At 40.7% G+C, this 26,900-nt stretch overlaps 2 protein-coding genes across 3 annotated transcripts in view; one reads left to right on the plus strand and one right to left on the minus strand.

The window, feature by feature from the left end:
• The window catches only part of lrfn1 (leucine rich repeat and fibronectin type III domain containing 1), a 160,242-nt gene extending 136,634 nt beyond the window's left edge, over positions 1-23,608 (plus strand). Inside the window, exons 1-3 of one of the 2 annotated variants that reach the window (XM_080888647.1) lie at positions 14,059-14,136; positions 14,326-15,721; positions 21,724-23,608. In XM_080888647.1, the coding sequence (XP_080744773.1) occupies positions 14,346-15,721; positions 21,724-22,624 (2,277 nt within the window). In that variant the 5' untranslated portion in view covers positions 14,059-14,136; positions 14,326-14,345 and the 3' untranslated portion in view covers positions 22,625-23,608. Of the gene's footprint in view, positions 1-14,058; positions 14,137-14,325; positions 15,722-21,723 lie in introns of those variants that run through there. The other variant, XM_080888646.1, reaches the window with a different exon arrangement.
• Positions 911-8,906, minus strand: LOC308401131 (histone H1-like). Its single transcript, XM_080889228.1, has one exon. The coding sequence runs from the start codon at positions 5,828-5,830 to the stop codon at positions 5,477-5,479; it is 354 nt and encodes a 117-aa protein (XP_080745354.1). The 5' UTR covers positions 5,831-8,906; the 3' UTR covers positions 911-5,476.
• Positions 23,609-26,900: the final 3,292 nt, after the last annotated feature.

Genomic DNA, 26,900 nt, shown 5'->3' on the forward strand with positions numbered 1-26,900 from the left:
ACCCTGTACCACAAAGCAAGTTCAGCATACCCAGGATATCTTTCCATAATTTGCCTACTCTCGGCCGAACATTGGCAGAGAAGCCAAGTCATCACACAGAGGTTGTTATCAATTCAGTGAGTTAACTCAGGGTTTCACGATCTAGGTATGAGCATGTTCACATGAAAGGGGTGGCAGTGACAGGATATAACCAGCCAGAAGCATGAACAAGTCGACTGACAGTAGAGTGACTGCTTTTACAAAGAAAGGTTGAACTATGATATTATAAAAATATGAAGAGGTTAAACATATAATACAGGCTGAAAGAGAGTTTCGCAGACAAATCAACGGTGTGAGTGTCGGTAATAGAAAAAGCTTCCTGCAGTTGTATAGCATTAGAAGTGCTGCATTAATGTGTATGTGCCATATAAATGTGTGTGCGCTTGAAGCGCTTTGGTCGATAAAACTGTAAAAGACCCACTATAGTTATAAAGTCTTGCCTATTTGAAGCCAGGAAGGAAAACCGGCTATACCCATTCACAGAATTTTAAATATTATAACTCAATCATCAGGACACGAGGGGATCTGACAGATTACGATTAATTTTCAGTAACATTAATATTTAGACGTACTGATGACCAGATTTTAGTCTTTTAGCTGCAGCCCTGGTGGTGTTTAGCAGGCTGAGAGTGGAGAATAAATGCAAAAACATAATTCATATGCACGCTTGATAGGTTTGTAGCTTGAACCTATTCGCTGGAACGTTAAGACAATATAATTACACTGCAAGCAAGACGCAAGTAGGCAAACTTCTTCATGTTACTCGTGCACGGGAGAGAACCAGACAGAGCGCCGTTCCTTCGCTTGACCCCAGTAGCTCTCGTCCGTCCTCCCGTAACACTTTCCTTTTATTGAGGTTACATGAATATGCATAGGTTCATTAACATACGACGTCTACATACAAACAAAGAGTACCTTGCCTGTGTGTGTGTGTGTGTGTGTGTGTGTGTGTGTGTGTGTGTGTGTGTGTGTGTGTTGCTGATCAAAGGGTCAAACATCCTTGGTCAGGAAGAGGGTAGCCTCCCCCTCACCCTAGATGGTTCATCCTAGATAACACGGTGAGGAAGTCCTGCAGTTCATCTAAACAAAGAGCACTTAGACTAGAACAGACGTAGCTACGTTAATCCTACCATAAAACAATAAGACACGGTATGACCTCTCATGCTCCCAAAGTGCTGTCTAATACACACAAAGTTTGCAGACTATCAAGGATCAAAACCTCTACCAATCTACAACTAATTACAAAACTCTAAGCATATATAAGTAAATATTTCTAAGCATAAATGACAATCAACAATACAAATCTAACATTTCCCCCCTTTTTGACCTTTATGCTTGAAAAGTTCCCAGGTATGAATACCTCATGTCTGACAGTTTCAATGCAAACCTTTTTATACTCAGCATATGTCAAATCACCCTAAATTACTGAAAGGTACACAGTTTAATAAATGTATTAGCAGTTACCCCATTCATTGAGCTCATCTCATGGCAAACTGCATCTTACGAGCAACCAAAGAAATTGTTAATTTAATAGTGAAAATAAAAAAGTAACATTTTCAAAAACATCTCAGCTTGGTGGTGCTTCCTCCGGGTGTGCACATCACATGTCTCTCTGCAGAGTGGTTTAAGCTCTGCAGGGCGTCATGAATGTCTCTTCCAGTTGTTTCCATCACTGTCCATAGGACCAGAGTCCAAATGTATGTAGAATAGACATTCAAACATACCAGTTGGTTTTGTTGTTCGTCAACATGGGTCTCAGCTATTTCCAAGATGCAGACCTCTCAGCACTCTAGTTTTATGACCTCCCATTACCTCACTTCAGGCCTTCGTCCTGTGAGGGGGATATTTATGACTCCTTCATTGTCCTTCATTGTCCATACTCTGCAGAAAACACCTCTGTGGAAAGGGTGCAGGGTTGTCTTACTGCTATTATGATCCCAGCAGCCTTCAAAGTGTCATCGTATGCACAGTACAGTGGCACAGCGTTAGGTGATGTTCATAGGAAACTGCTGTTATCACCACCATAGCTTCTGGTTCCTGTGCTTTTCAGAGAATCATGATGTCATCCTCGAACTCCTTCTACGCTGTCGATGGAGCTTGGCACGCTCCTCATCCCCTGAGTGTTTATGTTCCAACGCTGCTGAAGGTTTAAGGCAGAGCACGTCGTACACCTTAGTCGTCTTCCTCAGCGTCAATATTGAATCTTTCATTGTATTTAAAATCTTGCTGTGGGAAGTCTCCTCTTGATTTCCTGGAAGCTTAGTAGCACAGCTCTCTGTGTGATGTCTGCTGTGCTGAAGATGATCTCTGATCCTCCTGAAGCCTCTCTCCCATCTTGTGGACGATCCTCTCCTCTATTTTGCAGGCAGTTTCATGGTCCTTGCTGTGGCTCCAAGGTCTGATTTCATGATGGGCCCCAACCAGCTTGATCTTTGACCTCAACCACTGCCTGGCTGTCAGCTATGCCTGGAATGGTTCACGCTTCTCACTGGGCCTCTGAAGATTTCTCAGGAGATTACTGCTGCACCTGTATTCCCTTGCTAAGAAGAAAAACTTCTATTTGGAGAGCATGTCAACAATCATCAAACCACATTCTTTAGTTCAGTGAACTTCACTTATAGGCCGTCAAAGCCTCATCTGAACATGGATGCACCACTTGCATAGGTTTAATATTTGTAAATAAAACGGCTAATCACACAAATCACTGCAACAATAATAGTAAACATTGTTTAATGTTAATCCTTGCACTCCACCTCTTGACGCATGGACATTCCCATGCGTCAACTCACCAAACCTGGATCCCTGTCTTAAAGAAAAAGATTAGCTAGATCATGTCCCAGGCAACATCAGGGCATCTCCTCCCCTGGAGCAGCACCACCCTGGACCTATAATCCTGCAATGAAAATGTTAGTGTGCTTTGCATATTAAGTTTGCTTAACACCTGGCTCTCCCAGGAGCCTGCATACACACCATCATGGCCTGGAAAACAAAATCTGGAAGTAAAATCAAACTCCATACCTGTAAACAATTGTATCATAAGGACAAGAAGCATTCAACATCAGCAAGACAAGTGTCATGTGCAGGTTTTCTCAAATCAGTAAACTACAATTATTTTCATAAGTCGCCTCAGACATGGATCACCCCATGTACTCTGTTAACATTAATGTAATCAGTGACTTCTCTTAAGCAAAGTCACTCCACTCATATATTATTATTATGGGTTCAAAAGTGGCCAGCAAATGAGCCCATAATAAACTATTCCATAAATACCGTAATCTCTTATTTGTTTTACCCATGTCACTTGTCCGCTTCAGCTGAATCTACTACAGCATTCTCAAAGAAACAAACATTAGCAATACACATTGACTGTGGTCAGACGGAGGTCAGACACAGGTCAACGGATTCTAGAGGTGCCATAAAACACCATAAAGTTAACACTCGCTGTGGAAACAGTAACACTGGTCTCATCACAGTATGTCTCAAACTATATTAATTTCTCCATCAACATATGCCTGTAACTACAGTTTTCTTCACACATAAACCCAGAAATCTTGTAGTAGAGAAACATTAGCCAGTATTCCTATAAATCACATGATCAAACACATGAAGAACCGTAATGCTGTAAAAACGAAAATGCAAATGTTAGCGCTTGCGCAGGCGTATGCATACTTTGTCACAGTTATCTCTGTGAGCACACAAGCTAGTGAATGACACACACATAGTAAATTCACAGACACAGAAAATGGCATTTAAAATGTTAAATCATCACGCAACCTCGAGTGTTGCTGTCATCTTCCTGCTTCTGTAAAGGGAAGCACACACAGACTCATCTGCACCCCTGCCAGGCGGGGGTCAACTTCACACAGTCGTGTTACATCAGTAAAGTCTTGTCAGCTTTTGTCAGCTTTTACCAGTCAGTCAGTTTGTTTTCCTTTCACTCACTCATTCATGCATTCATTCTTTCTTTCTTTGCTGATAGTGGAACCTATCGTCGCATTTAGTTTCCACTCTCAGCAAAATGACGTCATTTCAAAAAGAAAAAGAAGAACTTTAGTTTGGATTACATCGCTGAATCCTTTTGGACTGGGACTGTCATTTAATAATTGTCCCAAATAAGTGGCTTTCTCCAGAGTCCATTTAAATGTGGAGAACTCACTTGGCACAATTTTCTCGACGACGTGTAGCGCTTTTAATTCCCGACGTGCAGATCTGCTTAAAGAACAGAGATTATCAAACAAAACTTTCAGTGCACTGTGAAAGTATCAAAATAAAAAGGCCTTGTTAAGTCATGACACAAGCTCCTCATCTCAGGAGGGTAAATCATACCATTAGCATGGTTTATCATACCATCATACTAATCGGCAGGCTCAACTTCACAACAAAAGAAAAATCATCAGCTAGATTCACTCCAAATCAACCATCAGCTGCACAACACACAACATAATCCTAATGTCTTATTAGCTATGAGTTTAATTACCAGGTCTGTGCTCTTCACTCATTTAGGCCACAGATCTATTTTATTCAATTTTCCTTTTCCCTTCATCATAAAACATGTGACATGCTGTCATGCACTTCACAAAACAGTCTGTTCTGACGTATTCAGAGTTGTGTATCTAAATACAGGATTCACTCACACATCAAAGCAGGAAACTCAGTGTTTTAGAGTCTCCACTCAACACACAACAACTCCAACACATCTCATTCACTCATACTAGAATTCAGTCACCTTTCATTAATCTAAAACCAATCAACTAATTTGCATATCAGCTATTAACCCACTAAGTTGACAGGACGACAGAAAAGCATGTTCAAAATAGTATCACAAAAGACAATTTCCCTCATACAGTAAATTACATGTGCTGCCTCAATCAAGCAGGAAGCTTCTCCCAATTTACCATTTTAACAACTAAATTTATTGTCTGATCACTGGTTGGTCAAACCAGGATCTTTTTTCTCACAAAAGTTAAACTGTTGTCCTGCAACCTGGAGAGTCAATTTTTTGCATTGGATACATTCAGTATTTAATAACAAGTGTCTGCTAAATTGACACTAATTTAACACTGATGAAAGACAACAAGCTAATTTTCATTACATGTGTTTGTGTTATTAGGCAGGTCTAATGCATGTCTGTGGAGCTGCATCTCCAGCAGAGCATGTTCTTAAAGCTGCCTTTCCTACACACTTCTCTGCTATTATTTAATCATTTCTTAACTAATGTGCTATGAGTCTTCATGAGTCATTTTGTGTTTGGAATTGTTAGTAGGGTTAATGCATGTTCTGCTTGTGTGTGTGTGATTTTGTATATGTTTCTATTTTCGCAATGTTTCAGACTCCGTCTCAATTTTCCAACTTAAGCAGTCAGTTTTCTTCTCCCCAGGTTTGCTAACCCAAATTTTGATTTCCCACATTAAAAATAAAATTTGTGTTCTCACCACTCTCATTCTATTGTCCTCTGATGCGGTTGACTTCGTGCTAGTGGCTGAAGTGCTGCTGCTGCTGCCTTCCTGGGCGACTTCTTAGCAGCTGCTGCCGGTTTCTTGGCTTTGGCCGCGGCGGGCGTCTTAGCTTTGGTCTCAGTAACCCTGTTCATCTTGAAGGATCCGGAGGCCCCGGTGCCCTTGGTCTGCACCAGAGTGCCCTTCGCCACCAGACTCTTGATGGCGGTCTTGACACGGGCCTTGTTCTTGTCCACATCGTAGCCTCCGGCAGCCAGAGCCTTCTTGAGAGCGGCCACGGCTTTCACAATCAGCTCGCCCACGCTGAGGCCGACCTTCTTGGGCTTGGAAGTCATCGTCTTCTTCTTCTTGGCCTGAACCTCGGCGCAGGGCGCAGGGCGTGTTTATGATGGAGCCTTTCCCACCACAGCGCTGGCACGTTGAACGCATCATGAAGGGTCCATTTCTTTCATGTCGCTAGCCGCATGTGGCTTGCCCGAGTCACTCAGTCCTTTTTGAGCATTTCAACATGCTGCCACCGCCATCTTGCTCGCCCCTCCGTGGAATTCATCCAATCAGACAGGAAGATGGGTTTGCTTTCTTCTGCTGCTGCTGTTTATCCACATTGCTGCTGCTTTGCTGGGACTTTTTGTGCTCAGGACTTGCTGCTGTCTCTTTATCATGGAGCTGCATTCCTTATCTTCAGGGAGGAGTGAGCTCGCTTGTGAGGTTGAGAAACACATGGCACTGTAAATAAGTCAGCCAGAAACTTGGCCTGCATGTTTCCAATGATGTTAAACTATAACTTTCTTCCGACCGCTGCATGTGGAAAATTGATTCAGGTCTGCTTTTCACCTGAAAGTGACAAACTAAGACATTTCATTATTATCATCACTGCTTAATCAACACACATCTCTCTCTCTCTCTGTGTTTTTGTGAACAGTCTTTTCTTAAAAGCAGAAAATGAAATTGTAGATGTTTTTGGCTGATCAACACAAAACCTTTTTCCTATGATTTTTCTTTTTCATCTACAATATAAGTTCATTCTCTTTTTCACCCTTTTTTTTCTTCTTCTTTACAATAGCTGGTGATCGGCAGAATCACCGCTCTCACTCACGATCAAAGGCAATTACTTTTACACAGCGCACAAAAACACTGTGACGTCAGACACATTCACACTCACTTTGTCATCTGCAAAAATAAATCACATGGCTGATGATATGTGCCATGGTGATCCGTAAATATGATCACCAGTTTATTTAACTATTTTTCAACCCAACAAACAAATAATCAAAAACATGATGCTGATGTTATGAACACTCTACACACAAGTCAAGATGCAGGAAAACTGCTCATGGAAACGTTGCACACTCCAGTTATCACAGTTATCATAGCGCTGTTTCCCTCTCTTAGAGTAGTTCTCAGACAGCTCTCGATCTGATAATGTGTAGCCTGCTCATCAGCTCAGAAGAGAAAAAAAAAAACTGCAACGCAACATCACACAGTAGTTGCTCTGCCCACAGTGGCAAAGTCTTACACTTTCATATTCAACTCAGCTTCTCCATCATGTACTTTTAGATGTTTCATACAGGGTTCAGCATATTAGTTGTTTTCACAGGTGTGCTCTACATCTCAACAATGGTTCATAATAAGACGACAGTCTTCCACACAGGTCAAGTGCCTCTATGCACTTCATTAGTTTAAATATTTATCTATATCACTTCACCTCACATGTCATCGTACTGAATTTAAGCAACCACAAGCGTAATGTAGATGACTTTTAACAACTATCCACCTCAATTACGTCTATGGTCTGGCACACAGGCTGAAGAGTTAACGTTTTGTGTCAGCAAGGGGTGGGGGGACAGCCACCCACCAGAGCATAGCTGCTGATGTGGGCTGGCCTTCTCCACACGCTCTTCAAGGCTGGTGTGTTTTCTGAAAACTTCTAACATTTTAATCTCTTCCATTTTTAAGCCTGCGATTAACCGCACGGCTCAGGTCCGTGCGAAACCCGCGTGACCGCGCTCGCGTGAACCCGCGCAGCTGTGGAGCCGTCGCTCCCTCTCTTTTTTACATAAATACTTTGTGCTGCCAGGAGCAAAATCCAGCACAAACGTCTGTCTCCCTCCGACTCACTCTTGGTTGCTTAGAAACCCATGATAACAACAACAGTCGGTGTCACAGACCACATGTTCTGCTCCGCACACACCCACACAACAACAACAACGATGACAACAATGACAACGACAACAAAAACAACACAAAATAGGCCTATCGTCCAGCACAGTCTGGACCCCGCGGAACTTCTCAACGCCCCACAAAGTGGCGGAGAACTCACCTCTAGCCACACAAAGTAGCGAGGAATCTCTTGCTCCACAAAGTAGCAAGGAACCCGGGTATCGCTACACAAAGTAGCGAACTTCTCAACGCCTCACACAGTGGCGGAGACTGCACAACCACACGGTTATAGAGTCGGGCTCTTCTCAACGCCTCACACAGTGGCGGAGACTGCACAACGACACGGTTATAGAGTCGGCCTCTTCTCAACGCCTCACACAGTGGCGGAGACTGCACAACGACACGGTTATAGAGTCGGCCTCTTTAAACTTACTTGGCATTGCTTAGAGTGTAATATCAGCCCGAATCCCGCCGACCGTCATTCATCGAGGAGAAAAGACAGACCGCGAATCCACAGGAACTTCCTGGCTGACGTCAGTCTTTCAGCGTGCCTCTCCTCCCCTCGGTGAATGCGATTCCAGGGCTCCGGCATCGAAGGACCAATTAATGATAGGTTTGTAGCTTGAACCTATTCGCTGGAACGTTAAGACAATATAATTACACTGCAAGCAAGACGCAAGTAGGCAAACTTCTTCATGTTACTCGTGCACGGGAGAGAACCAGACAGAGCGCCGTTCCTTCGCTTGACCCCAGTAGCTCTCGTCCGTCCTCCCGTAACACTTTCCTTTTATTGAGGTTACATGAATATGCATAGGTTCATTAACATACGACGTCTACATACAAACAAAGAGTACCTTGCCTGTGTGTGTGTGTGTGTGTGTGTGTGTGTGTGTGTGTGTGTGTGTGTGTGTGTGTGTGTGTGTTGCTGATCAAAGGGTCAAACATCCTTGGTCAGGAAGAGGGTAGCCTCCCCCTCACCCTAGATGGTTCATCCTAGATAACACGGTGAGGAAGTCCTGCAGTTCATCTAAACAAAGAGCACTTAGACTAGAACAGACGTAGCTACGTTAATCCTACCATAAAACAATAAGACACGGTATGACCTCTCATGCTCCCAAAGTGCTGTCTAATACACACAAAGTTTGCAGACTATCAAGGATCAAAACCTCTACCAATCTACAACTAATTACAAAACTCTAAGCATATATAAGTAAATATTTCTAAGCATAAATGACAATCAACAATACAAATCTAACAACGCTTAGTCTGCATATGAATTTGATAAAAGGTCCAAAATGACACATTAAGGTTTGTAGGGACAATAAAATTGTTGTGAAATGGTTTGCAGCCAACAGGAAGAAAAAACATCAAGGGAAAAAGTTACATATGCACATGAAACGGTATCAAGTTTGTTAAATATACTGCATTTTGCTTATTTTTGAAAGATGGAAACAGTTTTCATAATTATCATTTGATAACTGAATTTAGAAAAAGAATTTAGTGATCAAAAAACTTGATGACTAATCAATTAACTGACAATTCCCTTCGACCCCAGCTGCCATCTGCTTTAATGTAGTGCCAGCGGCAAGAGAAAAATCAGCCCACATGCACTCTGTAGAACCTCAATATGCTTTATTCAAGACAGACAATTAATTTATGTTGTTGCTTCTTCATCCTGATTTGCAGGATGAAGAAGCAACAACCACCATCACAAAGAACATTTCTCACTGCTACACAGGTTACCCACCCCCAGACCCAGAATATATGCTTATACAAGAAGATAAAAGAAACCTAAAAACACTCATCAATAATTCCTAACTGAAGGTCAGTCATTAGCATCTCCACCGACATGAAAGGTGAAAACTGGTGGTTTGATAATGCTTCTGAATAAACTCATAGTTTAATGAGATCTTTATATACATTGAAATCTGAAGCAGAACATACCAGAATTAACTGTCAAAACATTACATAAGCATTTTAGGATATAAAATTAAAACCCTTTATCTTCACCTAGAGGAGTCATCAGATTTCCTGATGCTGAAATGCTTTCCCTGGGTAACTGCTGTCACTGCTGGCAACAACACAAGTTGCAAACAGGTCCCTCCTGCTTGAGCGTCATCAACAAAGCAGAATGTAATCTCACACATCCTCGAGCATTAAAATAAAGTTGGGTTTTTTTATGCCTGTTTTTACCACCCACTCAAATACACCTCTAATACAGATGATTCATCAGTCATTAGTCTCCGTGTGGAGGGCTACTAGGCTGTACTGAATTTTCTTCAAAACTGGTGTGCACTGTATTTTAAGATGTAAAATTTAACACAGTCACGATTAAAACAAAACTTGTACATTTTATGTAAATTAGAACAAAAAATTTTATTGCCTCTGCCAAGGAGGTAGTGTTTTTAGTCAGAGCGTTCTCACTCCCGAGGCGTAACATGTGGACGTTTTGTCACGTCCCGCGGCGTTCCTGAGGAACGCGAAAGGAGACCTTCGGCGTTCTTATGGTACGCGGCGGGTTATGGCTGGAATCCAGTGCAATGACGCTCCCGCGGTAGTAGACGTTCCAGCCCTGTATTCCAGCCCTAAACCTAACCTTATCCCTAGCCCTGACCACAACCTTATTCCTGACCTTAACCAGGACTTTAATGATGTTAAATAGCGTGTTTCTAAGCGATTTGAAGAAAAAGAGCGAACATGTGTAGGTTCAGTCCAGACGGTTCTCATATTTCCTCTTTTTCCGAGGTCGTCATTTAGGAACGTGGTGGGTAGCCGAAAACGTAATATGGTGACGATTTGTCACCTAGCGTAAAATGTTACGCTTTGGGAGTGAGAACGGGTTGTTTTAGTAGCGTGTGTCATTCTCACGTTTTGAGTGAATTCTGGTATGTAGGGGTGTAGAGTGGGGTCGTGTTAACAATCCAGTCAAATTTGGCTTACATCCACCGAGGTCTTCAGGGGTAACTTAATAATTTATTGGTGAAAAAGTGACAAAAAGCCTCAGAACTAGGCTGGTGTGGTGTGTATTGTGAACATATTGAAAGTGAAATATAAAGATCTCAAGGTCAAAGTGATAATAAAGCTATGTAGAGATTTCTCACTGACATTGTTTGTATTGGCAACATATAGGCCTATAGGGAATGATATATGGGGGTTCTAAACATCGCATTACCATCACTGGAAGTCAGAAAAGGTCACATGTTATTATTTTGGACATTCTAGTCTCTTTGTATTGGCAACATTTGTTTCATTATGACTTTAGTATGTATATTACAGTAAGATTATAATCATTTAATTACATAACATTTTGAATACATGTACAATGTTCCTGTACAAAAAACCCCCAAACTTGTCATTAGAAATTTTCAACTTGATATTTATTACTAAACTTTTTAAGGTATGTTTTTAAAAAAGAACAAAGAAAAACAATTAATGTATACAATGTATACAGCATTTAGTAAATACTGCTCAGAGAGTGATCTGCCTTAGCGGAGGTCCAAGCTCTCTGAGTGGTTCCTGTATTCGCTATACATTTAAATTGTTATTTCTGAGCACAGGCTAAAATTTTATCTGTATTTCATGTAGTTCCCTGTTAGGATCTCTGTTTGTTTTACCACAATCCTGCCATTTAGACATGTAGTAGCTTAGATTTGTGGCCAAGGCAATGAATGTAAAGGCATTTTTTATGGATTTTAGACGATTTCTGGATTTTAGGCAATGGGAGTGGTCTAATTTTTCTTTTTCTTTTTTTTTAGAGCTATACACTTTTTTGTAAACTGCTTATTCAATTACATAACATTCTCTCTTTTTATTGTGTTTGTTTTGGTGTCCAGCAGCCTTATTTTCCTTTACCAATTCAAAGTATAGCCTCTTCAATTTCTTTTTCTTAGTAACACAGCTAGCTAATTCCCTGTGAAAGGTTGTATTGCATCATGGCTGGACATAGCAAATCTAAACTCCGGTTCACCTTGTGCTCTCTGCTGCTGTCTGCATATCGATTTGGTGACCGGCACTTTTATTAAGCAATAAACCAAAGATAGAAATGCGAAGCAGAGCTGCCCTTTTCTTTCAATTTATGTTGCCATTCATACATCTGTTCACGTCCCGTCCAACCTTCTTAGCGGCAACCATTAAGATCGAAGCCTCGCTTATCGGGCAGCTTAACATCATCTTAATGCAATTCAAAGACCTACATTCTACACCAGAGTTGCCGTGGCAACAAAGTTTTCCCCCTCCCTGAGATGCTGAAAGATCAATAGAGTATCCTCGACGGTGTGGCAGGAAGTGCTCAGACACAGATGGTCCTCTGAGAAACTGTGAGCTTTGTGGCCTAGTTAGCATCTGAATACTAACACAATCAAGCAAGGTCACCACTATATTGAAATTTAACAAACAAGTGTGACAAGCTCCCACATAAGAATTTACACGGCCCTGTTGTAACCTACTGCATAGTTTCAGCTTTCCCCACTGTGCTTAAAAAGAGAAAATTTGGAGAATTAATTTAGACGAGGGAGTCGCACAAAAGAACATTACTATATAAATTCTCTCTTGAAGACTTGTCCACACAGAGTATGTGTTTTTTCTCCAGGAATGCGGTCTAACCTCAGTATAAATGTGACAGATAGCAGAAAATAACTGTGTGTGTGCTGTAATTTAGCGACTCTGTTTTAGAATTAGAGGTAACAGCTACGCCTGCAGAGTCGAAGCAACGAGAAAAGGAGGTGTAAACACAAATGGACCAAAGGTCTTGGTTTAGTATCTCACTTAAATACAGTCTACTGGTCTACTGAAATGTAGTCTAAAGTAGCAGCACAGCTGTCACTGCTGGGTTAATTTGATCAGCAGTTTATCTTTGATAAACTATCCCACTGGTTTGAACTTGTGCTTCAAACTGTTCTACTTCCCTCAGATAATGACATCACACAAATCCAGATTTTATGAGTGCTCTGATTGTGCAGCGCTTTCTCATAGTTAACAAGGTGTCGTGTTCGCTGTCAGACGGTTGCCAGCCACCCGGCCAGCAGTGCGCGTCTGTGCACGTGTGTCTGTGTGCGTGTGTCTGTGCACGTGTGTCTGTGTGCGTGTGCAACAGACCGAATAGGAAAAGCAACTGAGAATGTCCGCTGGTGTCTGGCCAGTGTGCCACAGGTTGATGTAAAAAGACATTGCACGCACAATTTCTTACTCCTATGAGTATTTACATAGAACTATCAGAACATAACGCTCATCAGATCAGGTTTGATCGCTTTTAAGCAAAAGGGAGTGTTTGTGTAAAGCGTAAGGGAAAGCTTGAAAGGTAGAGAAAGAACACTCTGCTTTCTTTTTTTTAATGAAATTTGACATGTGGCATTACAATGTTCTGTGAATTTCACCGCAGGCATTTTGAATCAAATTTAATTTAGGGTTGTTTGTTCTGTTAGCACTAGATGCTTTTGCTTTGGGCACAATAGGGGAACAAAAATCTGTGGTGTTAAGGCCGTCAGCACCACCTCAACATAGTGGAATGTAGAAAAAGGGACTCTAAAATTAGATGTGACAAATTGGATAAAGCATCACAAATTGTAAAAAAAAGAGACATCATTTGTGTTTAAAATCCACAGCCAGCTTTTTCAGGATGAATTAAGATAATTATGCTGGACCCAATAAAAAGAAACATTGCTGTTGATTGACACACTGGATCTGGCTGGGAAGAAGCGTTTCCCTGTGGGTTTGGAGAGTGCTGGGTTGCAGTAACCCATGTGTCAATCTCTAAACCTTGCTGGGAAAAGTGAGTTGCCATCCCTCTACTTTAGCAGCATTAAAAGGCTCTCATCAACAGTGAAACACAAGGTATTAGTAGTCAAGATGAATGCCAAAAAGGGTAAAACCACTGGCAATATAACATCAGCACGTAGCTAGTGTGCTCCAGTGGGCTTTTTATGGTTATTACTGCCAAGGACTTCTTTTTACTCCTGTCACCACAGGCGTGTTCTCTCAAAGACTGAAATCAATATTTCTAAATGGGAATCAGAGAATCTGAACATCCTCAAAACCTGGGAATCACTCAATAATGTTTCCATCGGATGAACAATGAAAACAGGCCGCATTTCTACTTTTTCCAGTTTTATTTTTCCTTGCCAAAATTTACATGACAGGTTTCTGTCTAATTTTGTTGTACATCTCAGAGGCATAGCGAGGGCAGAGAGTATGAAAAGGTTACAGAAATCACTGAGTACTCTTGACAAGCGCCCTTTCTACCTTTAATTCTCCTCCCTGATGTGGAATTCAGAGCAAGAAAAACACACAAGCCTTGTTCCATGATGGACATGTACATGGCATGGTTACCTAATACAGGAAAACTGCCCTGTGATCATTCAGGAAATTATATGGCCCAGTGGTGATGCAGCCTGGTGGCACAAAAAAACCCATTCTGTTATTTCCATTAAAAAGCTCCAGAGACATGGGCTTCTGACAGGGTTGGCGCAGCCTTTCATCATCCCAGGTGCCATTATTTCAGAAAAGCTCCATTTCATTTTGTGATTGATACCTTGCTGGCAGTCTCAGCAACCTTGGTCAGACTGTGGGTTTTTTGCAGCAGGCTCTCAAAAAGCCTGGTACTATTTATTCATTCAAAGATTTCTGGTTTTTTGACTCTGTTTCCCCTGTTTCCCTTTGTCTATCTCACACACAGGATCTGGAAACCGATCAACAATGGAGCGGCTGGTTCTTTGCATGTTGCTGTCTGCAGCCCTGGTGAAGGGATACAGCTGCCCCGGCCGCTGCATCTGCCAGCACCTCTCCCCTACTCTGACTCTGCTCTGTGCTAAAACCGGTCTGTTGTTCGTGCCCCCCACCATCGACCGCAAGACTGTCGAGCTGCGACTCACTGACAACTTTATCACCATCATCCGCAGGAAAGACTTTTACAACATGACTAGTTTAGTCCACCTCACTTTGTCCCGCAACACCATCAGTCAGATCACACCCCATGCCTTTCTCGGCCTGCGAGCCTTGCGGGCGCTCCACATGGATGGAAACCGTCTCAGTGCTATAAAAAGTGAACACTTTAAAGGCCTCGTCAACCTGCGGCACCTCATCCTCGGAAACAACCAGATCCACCAGGTGGCCCCCACCTCGTTCGATGAGTTTGTTTCCACAATAGAGGACTTGGATCTTTCCAATAACAACCTGCGCACCCTTCCCTGGGAAGCTATAGCCAAAATGACCAACATTAACACCCTCACACTGGACCACAACCTAATTGACCACATTGGAGCAGGGACCTTTACACTGCTCACTAAGCTAGTCCGCCTGGACATGACCTCTAACAGGCTGCAGAAGTTGCCGCCAGACAGCCTGTTCCAGCACGCCCAGGTCCTGTCTGATGCCAAGGATTCCAGCTCGTCTACTCTGACCGTGAGTTTTGGGGGAAACCCCCTACACTGTAACTGTGAGCTGCTGTGGCTGCGCAGGCTAACAAGAGAGGATGACTTGGAGACCTGTGCCTCCCCAGAGCACCTCATGGACAAATACTTCTGGTCTATTCAAGAGGAAGAGTTTATCTGTGAGCCACCGCTAATCACCAAACATCTTACCAGTAAGCCTTTTGTGATGGAAGGGCAAGGAGTGACTCTTAAATGCAAAGCTGTGGGTGATCCGGAACCAGATATTCACTGGCGGTCACCAGACGGCAAGCTGGTGCATAACAATTCCCGCACCGTCTTGTATGATAATGGCACCCTTGATATTCTCATCACCACTCTGAAGGACAGTGGGTCATTTAATTGTGTGGCATCCAATGCCGCAGGCATCGCTACAGCTGCTGTTGAGATCAACATGATCCCCTTACCCTTGTTTGTTAACAACACAGGCCACATGCGTGAGGACCCTGGACTCTCAGACATCACCACCTCCTCCAAATCTGGCAATGACACCAAGGGCTATGACAAGCAGGACAGAAGGGTGATGGTCACTGAACTGACCTCCTCCTCCGCTGTGATCCGCTGGCCATCTGAGCGCCATATCCCTGGCATCAGAATGTACCAGATTCAGTACAACAGCACGGCAGATGATACTTTGGTGTACAGGTAAGCTATGAAGCCAGGATGGATGAACGAGGGTAGATAGGGATATGAGGAAAGGTGAGACATCTGGATTGACCATCTGCTGAATGACACAGCTGTCCGTTATGGGAGATTGACATATCCCAAGGAAGCAAAATGATTAAGTGCGTCCAAAAACAAGCAACTCCTCTAGTGCAGTCAGGAGAGAGAGTTATACATAAATGAAAATTTTACTGTGCCAAAATTGTACAGTACGCTTAAGATATTTATATTTTCTGTAATTGCTTGTTACATTATGACAGAGCACTCAAGCAGCTGAACTGCTTATGAGTCCAGCACCCTAAAGGACTAAATAGTCTTTTCAGCATCATTAAAACATAATATGACAACAACAATAACACTGAGGCTAACTATTTCACTGCATGTAACTGTTTGTTTCATTAGCAAGTGTCTGCATTAATTGGTTGCAACACAGAGTGTGATTACATGTGGTTGTCTAATGATAGGCTTGGTTATAGCAGTGGAAGAAGGAGTCAGATCATTTACTTACTGTAAGTTAAAAGTAACAGTACAAGCACTACAAAAATATTTGTTTACAGATGAAAGTCCTCAGGGCTGCCCACAGTAACAGCATACATCTGAGGTGTCATGAGAGGATTAACATGCTTTTGCTCAAAACATTGTAAGCAGTTTGGGATTTTATGCTGTTTTTATGAGCCAAAAATGAGAGAAGTCAGCGGTTTATATATTATTCATATCATTATTGACCTCATAGCTGATGTGATAACATGGAATGGCATATTTAGATGTTATAGAAAGTTGAAATAGAGCTAGTCATACCCCCCTGCCTAAACTTTTAGATCCATAAGTCTGTAACAGTGTATCATATTTTAGATACTCATATTGTTTTGTATCTAAAGTGAAAAATAATTAGCTGGTAACTGTAAACAGAATGAAGTGGATTGTATGAAATATGAAAGTGATTTCAAACTTTATTGCATTTGCTTTTGTTGTGTCTTGGTTACACAAAGAACATTGTCAGCGCAGGCAAATTGTTAACAGTGAGTTACATTATAAAGTATAAGATAAATTGCAGCTGCTGCTACAATTTTGTCAGTGCCACAGCGCCTGCAACCCATCCATCACCCCAGAATCTACCTGTGGGTTTCAGGGGGATACTTATTTAACACTTCTCAGTTGTATATGTAAAAATTTTGTAGAGTTTGGAGTATTTCATTTCATTCATTTATTTGTTCATTTCCAGGCACAACAAATACCTATATTGAACATAAAATGCACAAAACAAAAAACAAAAATTGCCTGAAAAAGGAGTGGGACGAAGAAAACTTATTAAATCCCACCCCTATACTCACTCATCAACAAAAAAACAAAAAAACAAAACAAAACAATATACTTCCCGCAGCTACGCCCATTATTGCATACAGTCCCATCAACAGCCCCGGGCGCATACAAGCATCTAAACTGCAGCTCGCAAGCAACAATTAGAGCCTTCATAACTGAATACAGAATATATAAATTATAAATTACATTACCACAGGTAACAGGCAGTAATAACTACAAGTAACAAACACACACATACACACATACATATACATACATATATATCTACACACACATGTACATATATGTACATACATACGCACAGTCTTTTTTTTTTTTCTTTTTTTTTTGAATCCATACCAGCAATGGTAAGAGAACAGACATTACAGAGCACACTAAAAAACCATCATTGAGTATACTGTGACCAGACCAACTGTTTGTAGAGAAATTTAAATCTATGAATATTTTTGCATTGTTTCAGTTGTAAACTCAGACTGTTCCAGATTTTCACACCACATACAGACACACAAAAACCTTTACGGGTTGTTCGAGTTCTGGGTAATTTGAATTCTCCAAATCCTCTAACATTATAAACCTTTTCTCGAATTTCAAATCTAGTTTGTAAATTTGCCGGTAAAAGTTTAGTAAAAGCTTTATACAAAATTATGGATGTATTGTAATTAACCAGATCCTGGAATTTAAGTAACTTTGCCTGAAGAAAGAATTTGTGAGTATGATCTAGATAACCAGCCTTGTGAATTATACGCAGTGCTCGTTTCTGTACTGTGACTAATGGATTAGTTGTATTTTTATATGTGTTTCCCCACACTTCCACACAATATGTAAGATATGGAAGAACCAGGGTACAGTACAGAGTACGAAGTGCATCTTTATCAAGGAATTGTTTCACTTTGTTCAAAACTGCGAGGCTTCTGGAAATTTTGGTTTTTATGTGTCTGACGTGGGGTTTCCATGAAATTTTGTTATCAATTACGACTCCCAAAAATTTGTTTTCACTCACATTATCAATTGGTACACCTTCAATGATAATTGGTAATTCTATATTATATTTAAAATTACCAAAAAACATTGCTTTAGTTTTATTTATATTTAATGATAATTTATTTATGTCCATCCATTTTTTTATTAATTGTAGCTCCCTGTTTACAGTCATTACAAGATCAGTATAATCATCGCTACTGAAAAATATGTTGGTGTCATCTGCGAACAGTATGAGTTTAAGTACTTGAGAAACATCAAAAATATCATTTATGTATACATTGAAAAGTTTTGGTCCCAACACTGACCCTTGGGGAACACCACATGTAATACCAAGTTTCTCTGAATGGTAATGCCCTATGCTAACATATTGTTCCCGACCCGTTAGATAACTTTTTAACCAGTTACCAGCTTTCCCTCGAATACCATATCTTTCCAATTTATCCAGTAAAATTGAGTGATTGATTGTGTCGAAGGCCTTTTTGAGATCAACAAAAATACCAACTGCATATTTATTTTTGTCCAGTGCATCAGTAATTTCTTCTACTGCCTCAATTATCGCCATTGAAGTGGTTCTTTGTGTTCTGAAACCATACTGACCAACATTTATTATTTGATGTTTTTCAAGGAATTTTTGTAATCTTGAATTAAAAAGTTTTTCTAGAACTTTTGAGAATTGAGGCAGTAGAGAAATAGGCCTATAATTGGTAAAACTATGTTTGTCATTACTTTTATATAGTGGTATTACTTTCGCAATTTTCATTTTTTTTGGAAAACAACCGGACTGAAATGATAAATTACAGATATATGTTAAGGGACTAGCAATATTCAGAATAACCTGTTTAACTACAGACATATTTATGTCGTGATAATCCATTGAAGACTTACTTTTACATTCTAATGTGATATTTATTACTTCTTGCTCATTTGTAGCTGAGAGGAACAGTGAAAAGGGATTTGATTTTATATTGCTGATATTTTCATTTTTATGACACGGGATGTCCGCCGCTAGTTCAGGGCCAACATTTATGAAGAATTTATTGAACCTATCGACAATATTACTCATGTTGTGATTTTCACCATTTGCATCAGTAAAATATTCAGGATATGATGTTCCAGAAGATCCTTGTTTAATTAAGTTGTTTAACACATCCCAAGTTCCTTTTATATTGTTTTTATTTTCATATAATCTTCTTCTATAATAAAGTTGTTTGCTCGTTCTTATAATATCAGTCAATTTATTTCTATATGCTTTATATCTTTGTTCCACTTCTTTTGTTTTTACTTTGATAAACTGTTTATACAGATTGTTTTTCTTTTTGCAAGCATTAATAATTCCTTTTGTGAGCCAAGGACTTTTTATCTTTTTTTTCTTTGTCATGTGTTCGTTTACAGGACAATGTTTATTGTACCACATAGTAAAAATATCTAGGAAATTGTCATAAGCCTTGTCCACATCTGACTCTTCATACACCGAACTCCAATCTTGTTGTGCTAAATCGAAATTGAAGGCATGAATTGCTTCTTCATTTATTGTTCGATGACAAGTGTTAGATATATGATACTGAAATGAAATGTAACTGCTAAAATCTTTTGCAGCTTGTTTGTAGCTGCTGGAACTAGAAGCTTAAGACTTACCTAGCTGAGCAACTTGGAATCGAAATCTTGTGTGTACATGTAGGTTATGCAGGATTACCCTTTGTAACTAACCATGTGGTGATGCCGTCAAAGCAGTTTTTTTTTGAAAATGTGAAAAATTCAGCTTTCTGCCAAGTTTCTATTTTGTAGCACAGCCAGTTTGTGAGATATTGTGGCCAATTATCATAAATAATGTCAGCAAGATGGCTTTGTGTACAGGGGAGTGATTGCAATGAATGAGTTTGTTTTGGTCTACTAGTTTGAGGTAATTTGAACCCATCCACAAAAAGAAAAATTATGCATAAACTCACAAATCCTCTCTGCCCCCTGTTTTATGAAGAGCTCATGTGAAAGACCAGGAAGAGTATGGAAAGTATGTCTAGCAACAATAGGCGTTTGCAAACAAGATTTTACTAATTACAGAAAAAGCATTCATGATATCTGAAATTGAACATATGGATAATGTTCATGGTCAACAGTTTGGAGTTGTCTGTGAAGGTTCTCAGTCGTCCAGGTCATTGTAGTCTAAGGAGCTCGGAAAGATCCCTTCCCAGACGCCTTATCGCCCACTCACACCCTGGGCCACATAACCTCAGTAGATCAAACCTTGGCTGATTGTGACCCACACCCATTTTCACACCTTGGCTTGTGTGATTAGGTAGAGGATCATAGATGTAGAGGATAGAGGGTCCATGACCCTCTTGGAGACACTCCCGTAGGGCTTAAAACCTGGGAACCTCCACCAATTGCTCTTACAACTGAAGAAGCTTCTCGGATGAGAGGTGAAACATCTTCAAGTAACCCTAGAGAAGTCCAGACACTTTTCTTTCCAAGCTCCTTACACTCAGTTTGGAGTTCTACCTATCTTTTTTGTAAGGAATCCCAGGACAGAACAGCACTTGAAGAAATCTACCTTATTATCTTCCAACAAAGTGTTTGAAATTTGAAGTAAACTATAAAAATAGTTGTTTGAGAATCACTGTTGCTTACAGATGGTCTTGATTGTATTTCAAGCATAAAGCACCAGTACATGGAGAAGTTTTCCACATTTCAGCATTGTAGCGTTAAGATTTCTTGGGCGATTCATCATTTTTTTAGAATTCTGATAAAATTCCCAAATACCACTAGTTTAAAAAATTAATATAAAAAAGTTACAGCAATTAAAACGTTTTGCATGGTTACACTGGATGAGCTTACTCTTTAGAATAATGGATAAAAATTACCATTTGCAAACACTGTTAAAGTGTGAGAATCTGAAGTTTCACGTGTTTATTATGCAAAACGTGACACAAATTAACTGAATATATTTTACTAAAAAGCATCCCAGGATTTATGTATTCACAGAGTAAGTTAATAATAGTGGTTGACTTTCTTTCTTTCTTTCTTTTTTTCTAGGTTTTATCAGATATAATGAGTTGCTCTCCTGTATAATTTTCTCATCCCGTTTTAGCATGGAGCTGAGTGTTGTTTTGTCTTTAGGTGGTACATTATTACCTACAAATGATAACCATCAAAGTCTTCCCTTAGGGAAAAGGAACAAGCTTCTAATTATATTAACGCCAATGTTGACCTGAAGACAATGCCTTTCTCCTTCGTACTTAGAGTCGTGTAATCTTACAGTTGCCAACAAACTGTGACCTTAGGTATTCACACATCCAAACTGTCTTCACTTCATGCGTCACTTGTCCTCCAGCCTGCAGCTGTTGTGGCATATACTCGAGACAGTGAGCCTCTCCTGCCTTTTTTATCACCTTCGCTGTCACTTTGTTAGACACAAACCAAATCGAGCAACTTCTCACAGCCTTTTTACAATATAATACAACATATGCACTTAGAAGTCACCTGTATTGAAGTGTGATGTTTTTTATGTCTGTCTACCAGAGTGATATTTAAAGTTTGTGGTAATGGCACTGTTACCTTATTCTGATGCAGAACTGACACCTCTGTGTGCTTTAATACACCTTGTGCAAATCAGTGCATGTGGGTGTTGTAATTCTTAAGATTACTCCTCCACATCTTCATCACTGCGCTGTTTCTTTTCTCCGCAGAATGATCCCATCCACCAGCAAGAACTTCTTAATCAATGATCTGGCTGCAGGACGGGAATACGACCTTTGTGTGCTGGCGGTTTACGATGACGGCATCACTTCGTTAACAGCTACCCGTGTGGTCGGCTGCGTACAGTTCCACACAGCCAGTGAGGTCAGCCAGTGCCGTTTCATGCACAGCCAGTTCCTGGGAGGCACTATGATCATCATTATTGGTGGTATAATTGTTGCTTCGGTGTTAGTGTTCATCATCATCCTGATGATTCGTTACAAGGCCTACAGCAGCCCGGAGGACAGCAAGACCAAGGTCAGCTGTAGCATGCACTCCCAGACCAATGGAAGCCAGCACCGGCTCCAGCGTTCTGCCTCCAAGCAACCTTCTGATGAAGGCCAGCATGAAGCCCTAGCACCCAAAGAGTGCATGGCACTGGTGCTGAGGGTGGATGGTGAGAAAAAGGAGGATTCAGCAGCCACAACTGCCATACTGGAGGTGGAGCTGCCTCCCATGACTGTAGACAAGATGAAGAGAAGAACCAGCCTGGATGGAGAGCGCTCTGGTCCCCCATCTGACGACACGCAGATGGACAATAGCCTGACAGGCTCCACCATGTCCCTGTGTCTCATAGGCCCCAATGCTGGCACCAAGGAGGCTCCCAGGCTCAAGGACAAGAAGAGTACCCTGGCCAACATGGGGTTGCTCCCTAATGAGCTAGCACGAACTAGGCACAGATTCTCGTTTGACGGCGGGGATTACTCCATTTTTCAGAGTCATAGTTACCCACGCAGAGCGAGGACGAGGTGGCACAAATCCACCAACCAGCTCAACATGGAGTCCTCGCCGCTCGCCAACAGGAGAGTTACATTCAGCAGCACTGAGTGGATGCTAGAGAGCACAGTCTGAGTAAAGTAGTGTAGCCAAAAGAAATGGCTCAGCCACATACAAACACACACATGTAAAAACACGAATATGTCTACATGCCATATGACACACTTTCCCAGCACACAGCAAGAGATAAACACAAGCACACATACTGAGACGAGCTTTCTGCGAGTTGCTGGAGAAGAACACGGTCTCGTTCATCCTGCCTCCCCGTCATGCTCCCACAGAAGTCTGTTGGCCATGTCCTTTCTTTATGCAGCAGTGCCTTATTCTAAAAGAAAAATGTACGAATGGAGGATGCTGCTCACTGTAGTCATAAACCGTCCTCTCTACCACTGCTTTCCAATACTGAGAACGGGAAGCATTGTGTTGGATTTTTAATTTTCTCCTTTTTCTGTGATATGCCAAGGGGTGTGGCGTTAGGATGTAACTGTTTAATTGTAAAAAAAAAAAATAAAATAAAAAATAAAAAAAGAAGAAAGAAAAAAGAAAAAAAACTTCATCATAACTGTAAAGTGAACAGCCAGGTATCCTGTTATGTCAATCATGTTTTGGGTTCATAAAGTTAAAAAAAACAACAACAACAAAAAAAACTTTTGCACAGAAGACACGAGATACAAGGACAAGTATCACCACCAGTCTATACAATAATGATTATTAAAAGAGAGCGGAATTTTACAAAGGCTGATTTCTTATGTGTTTGCATAGAGAAGATGGACCTGGAAACCTGCCATGGATTCCTCTCTGACGGTCGGACTGTATGATATTAAAATCGGTATTGTTGCAGATGTGACTGTATATTAATGGGTACTGTATCTGGCTGGTCTGGATAAAAGACAAACAAAAAAGACATATATAAGTATATTAAAACATTGGTGTATGTGTACTAACTATGTAAGTAAGTAAGTCATATGTCACATGACTTTTTACAAAGCATTTGGGTGTTGGCTGCAAGTTTTTACATTAAAAACCTGTGTCATCACACCTCTCCCTATTTAGTATGTCAAGGTTTGGACCATCTACTCCCTCACGAAGGGTATTAAATTTTTTTGTGTGGGTTAACTGTATCAGTGGCGTTTCCTTCTTGTGCTGCAGCAGTAGGAGGGTGCGCGTGTGTGTGTGCGTGAGTATGCGTGCGTGAGTATGCGTGCGTGTGCGTGTCTGTCCACTGCAGGAAGGGACACACAAATTCAGAAGATAAATATTTGATTTCTCTGTGCTATTTATAAGGCTTCTGTGAAAGCTCCTCTATGACCACTGAGCAGAGTGGTAGTGGGACGAGGAGGGGACACGATAACTGGACGTGGTGCTGAATTCAAATGCAGCCAGCTGTTATTATCAAGGGTGTACGATCTGAGGTGTGCCACTAGGGGGAAACAAAGCTCTGCAAGGTTCCTAATTAATTGCATACTGCAGTGTGGATATATTAATAACCATTTGAACACGGCCTGTGTAGCATCCTGTTTTTAACTTATATATTAAACAGCAGGAGAGGAATTTACTTTCAAACATGTAAAACCAGTACTGTACGCATCACTTAATAAATCATTATAATGCAGTTGTGAGTTATCAGGACGCTTATAAGTGCTTGTTAATGTAATTATCAGCATCTATAGCTGGTGTGGAAACATAAAATCAGTAACACAAAATAAGACAGCAGTAGACTATAGTCATATTTAATGAAATGTGTTTAACAAATCCTCAAATTGAGTTATTAAAAATTCATTAAGTGTTTATACATATAAAAAAAATCACTCGGGCAGGTTTAAACTGCCGGTAAACATGTTCATTCATCAGCGGATTTTTCTATTACCCAAGTGCCATTGTGAAATATGTAATAATAATTAACTGTTACATTAAAAATTTAGATATGCCAAGAATTTATACAAACACCTGAAATGTCAAAACATCTGCTTACAACGGCAATATATTGTATTTTAAACCAGCTGTTTATGTAGCGCATACAAATGCATGATACAGCAGGCGAACTCAAGTGTTGCTAAAAGAAAAAAGATCGGACAACAGGAAAAGATATGATCAGAGCAGATGAGGGGTATTTGCTTGTTGAAATGGTAAACACCCTCTCCCTCTGATTACAGCTACTCAGAACAGGCTGAGATGAAACCGAGCTGCGTGGACAGCAGAGAGATAAAACATGGAGCAGAAAGATAAGTCGCACTGGGGGTTTTTCCAATCCTCCCGAGTCTCCTATTTGCATCCTCGGTGACGGAGAGGATTGAATCCGAGAACGAGGTCATCCCTTCATCCTTCCTCATCACACTTAACCAATTTACAGCGCAAACATTCACATTTTACATAGCTTCAAGAAGGGGGATTTAACTTTTGGGGTGTAAATGCTCAGCTGTCAGTTTGTCGTGCACAAACCTTTTGAGCTGAATCCATCTCCTTATTACAGTAACTACTGATGCTTAACTGTCTGGAGCTGCGAGGCCGGCCGGCTCTCTAAACAGGAGAAGTGTTTGTGTGTGTGCTCACATCTGTAACCACTATTCGACACAAAAATCTGCTTAGGTGGGAGGATGAGGCTGAGACATCACCCTGCCTTTAAAAAATTGGCCTGGACGGTCAAACTAGTGAACACCAGGGGGGTGGGTTGTTTCTCATCAGCAGTTCTGAATAACTGCAAAAAAGACCAACACTTGATCCAGGTTTATTTTTATTTAATAGTTTCCCCATTCCGTTTTCAAACCATATAATATGTGTTTTAGAAAAGTCCAATCTTAGCATAGTTTAGTACATATTTATATATTTTTTAATTTACACTATTTCTGTTCAAGACCGCAGTCATGCTTTTGTGTTCTTATGTGAAACTCCACTTGTGGTTTTAACTAAATACTTATTTTCGCCCCTGTCCTTTTTCCGGTGCTATGCCTCCACTGTTTGTACATGTTCAGGGGATCGGGGCAATACAGATATCTCTGGACCGGAGTGGACTAACAGAATAGCTTTGTCCTATCTAGAATTACGCCACTCGCATGAATTAAAAGGTTTTCACAAGGGTTTTGATCATTTTCAAAACACTAAACCATCCAGAGGTCTGTAGTAACATGCAGCAGCACAAATTTGGCTTAAAAAATGTAGGGTTGACATTAATTTCTATAATTATTACAATGATAACAGCAAAAACAAGCTTTTTTCCCCCTTTCTAAAAACAGATTGTCTTAACTATCATGCAAAGGTTCGGTTGTAATAGACAGTCATTTTTGGATTCTGCCCTTTTGCCAAAATGCTTATAAACCGTGGCAACGTGTTTAAAAACCGCCGTCAAAACTGATTTGACTTGCTGAATTTCACTTTCTTTCTTCCATTTCCAAGATTCAGGCAGTTGCAGCCAAGCCGAACACAGCTCACTCTCTGCTGCTTAGAGAGAACACTTAGCCTATTGACAGACTCAGCGAAGTGCTTCAGGCTTTTCCAGTACACACACTTTCAAAACGGTTTACCAACACTTCCCTTGGCATCAGATTATCTATAAATACACAGATGGCACAAGCTTACTCTTTCTTACCAGTCTGGACACAGACTGGTGTTGATATGGGTAGAACGGTGGTTTTCAGGAGTGATGTATGAAAGTGGTATCAGCTGTGTACGGCATTAGTGAGTCGTCCTTTTTTAATCTTTGCATTTTTCTTTTACATTCAGATGCCGTGTTAACGTTACAGAAACAATAAGACCACACAGGACAATCTGTGTTCAACAGTATCACAGACAAGACTTCTATAGCAGTCAAAAAGTAGCTCTACAAACACTAGACTTACTCACTTTGATCATGAGCAGCAGTATCTGAAAGTCTGTCTTTGGTATCATGAAAAACAACAGGACTGTGGCAAGGTCTTTGATCCATGTTACTCCATGGAGACCCTCCTGACAAACAACTCAACAAATCAAGAGAATCACAAGACCTCTTCATCGGAAATGCTAAATTTTATATATATATATATATATATATACATACATACATATATGCCAGCTACTATTTCAAAGTATTGAAGTAAGAGTTATTAACAGAAGCCAGCTACTTTTACACTGCCATCTCATTATTTTTCTGTTTTGGGATTCAAACATGTTATGTTGCACACAGAGCAATGGTTGTACTTACCTTTATACTGCAGCCTGCTTAGATTCAACGTACGTGCATGCACGTGCCTTCAAGTTAAAGAATAATTTCCTAATTTATGGCTGTTGTTACAGATCCCATGGCAACAACCTCTATTGCTTTACCTGTAGCTCTTGTATAACGAATATTTATTTTCATTTTTTAAAAACGGTAAATCGT

Source organism: Rhamphochromis sp. 'chilingali' (genome assembly GCF_963969265.1).
Source record: "Rhamphochromis sp. 'chilingali' genome assembly, chromosome: 8".
Classification (NCBI taxonomy): Eukaryota; Metazoa; Chordata; class Actinopteri; order Cichliformes; family Cichlidae; genus Rhamphochromis; species Rhamphochromis sp. 'chilingali'.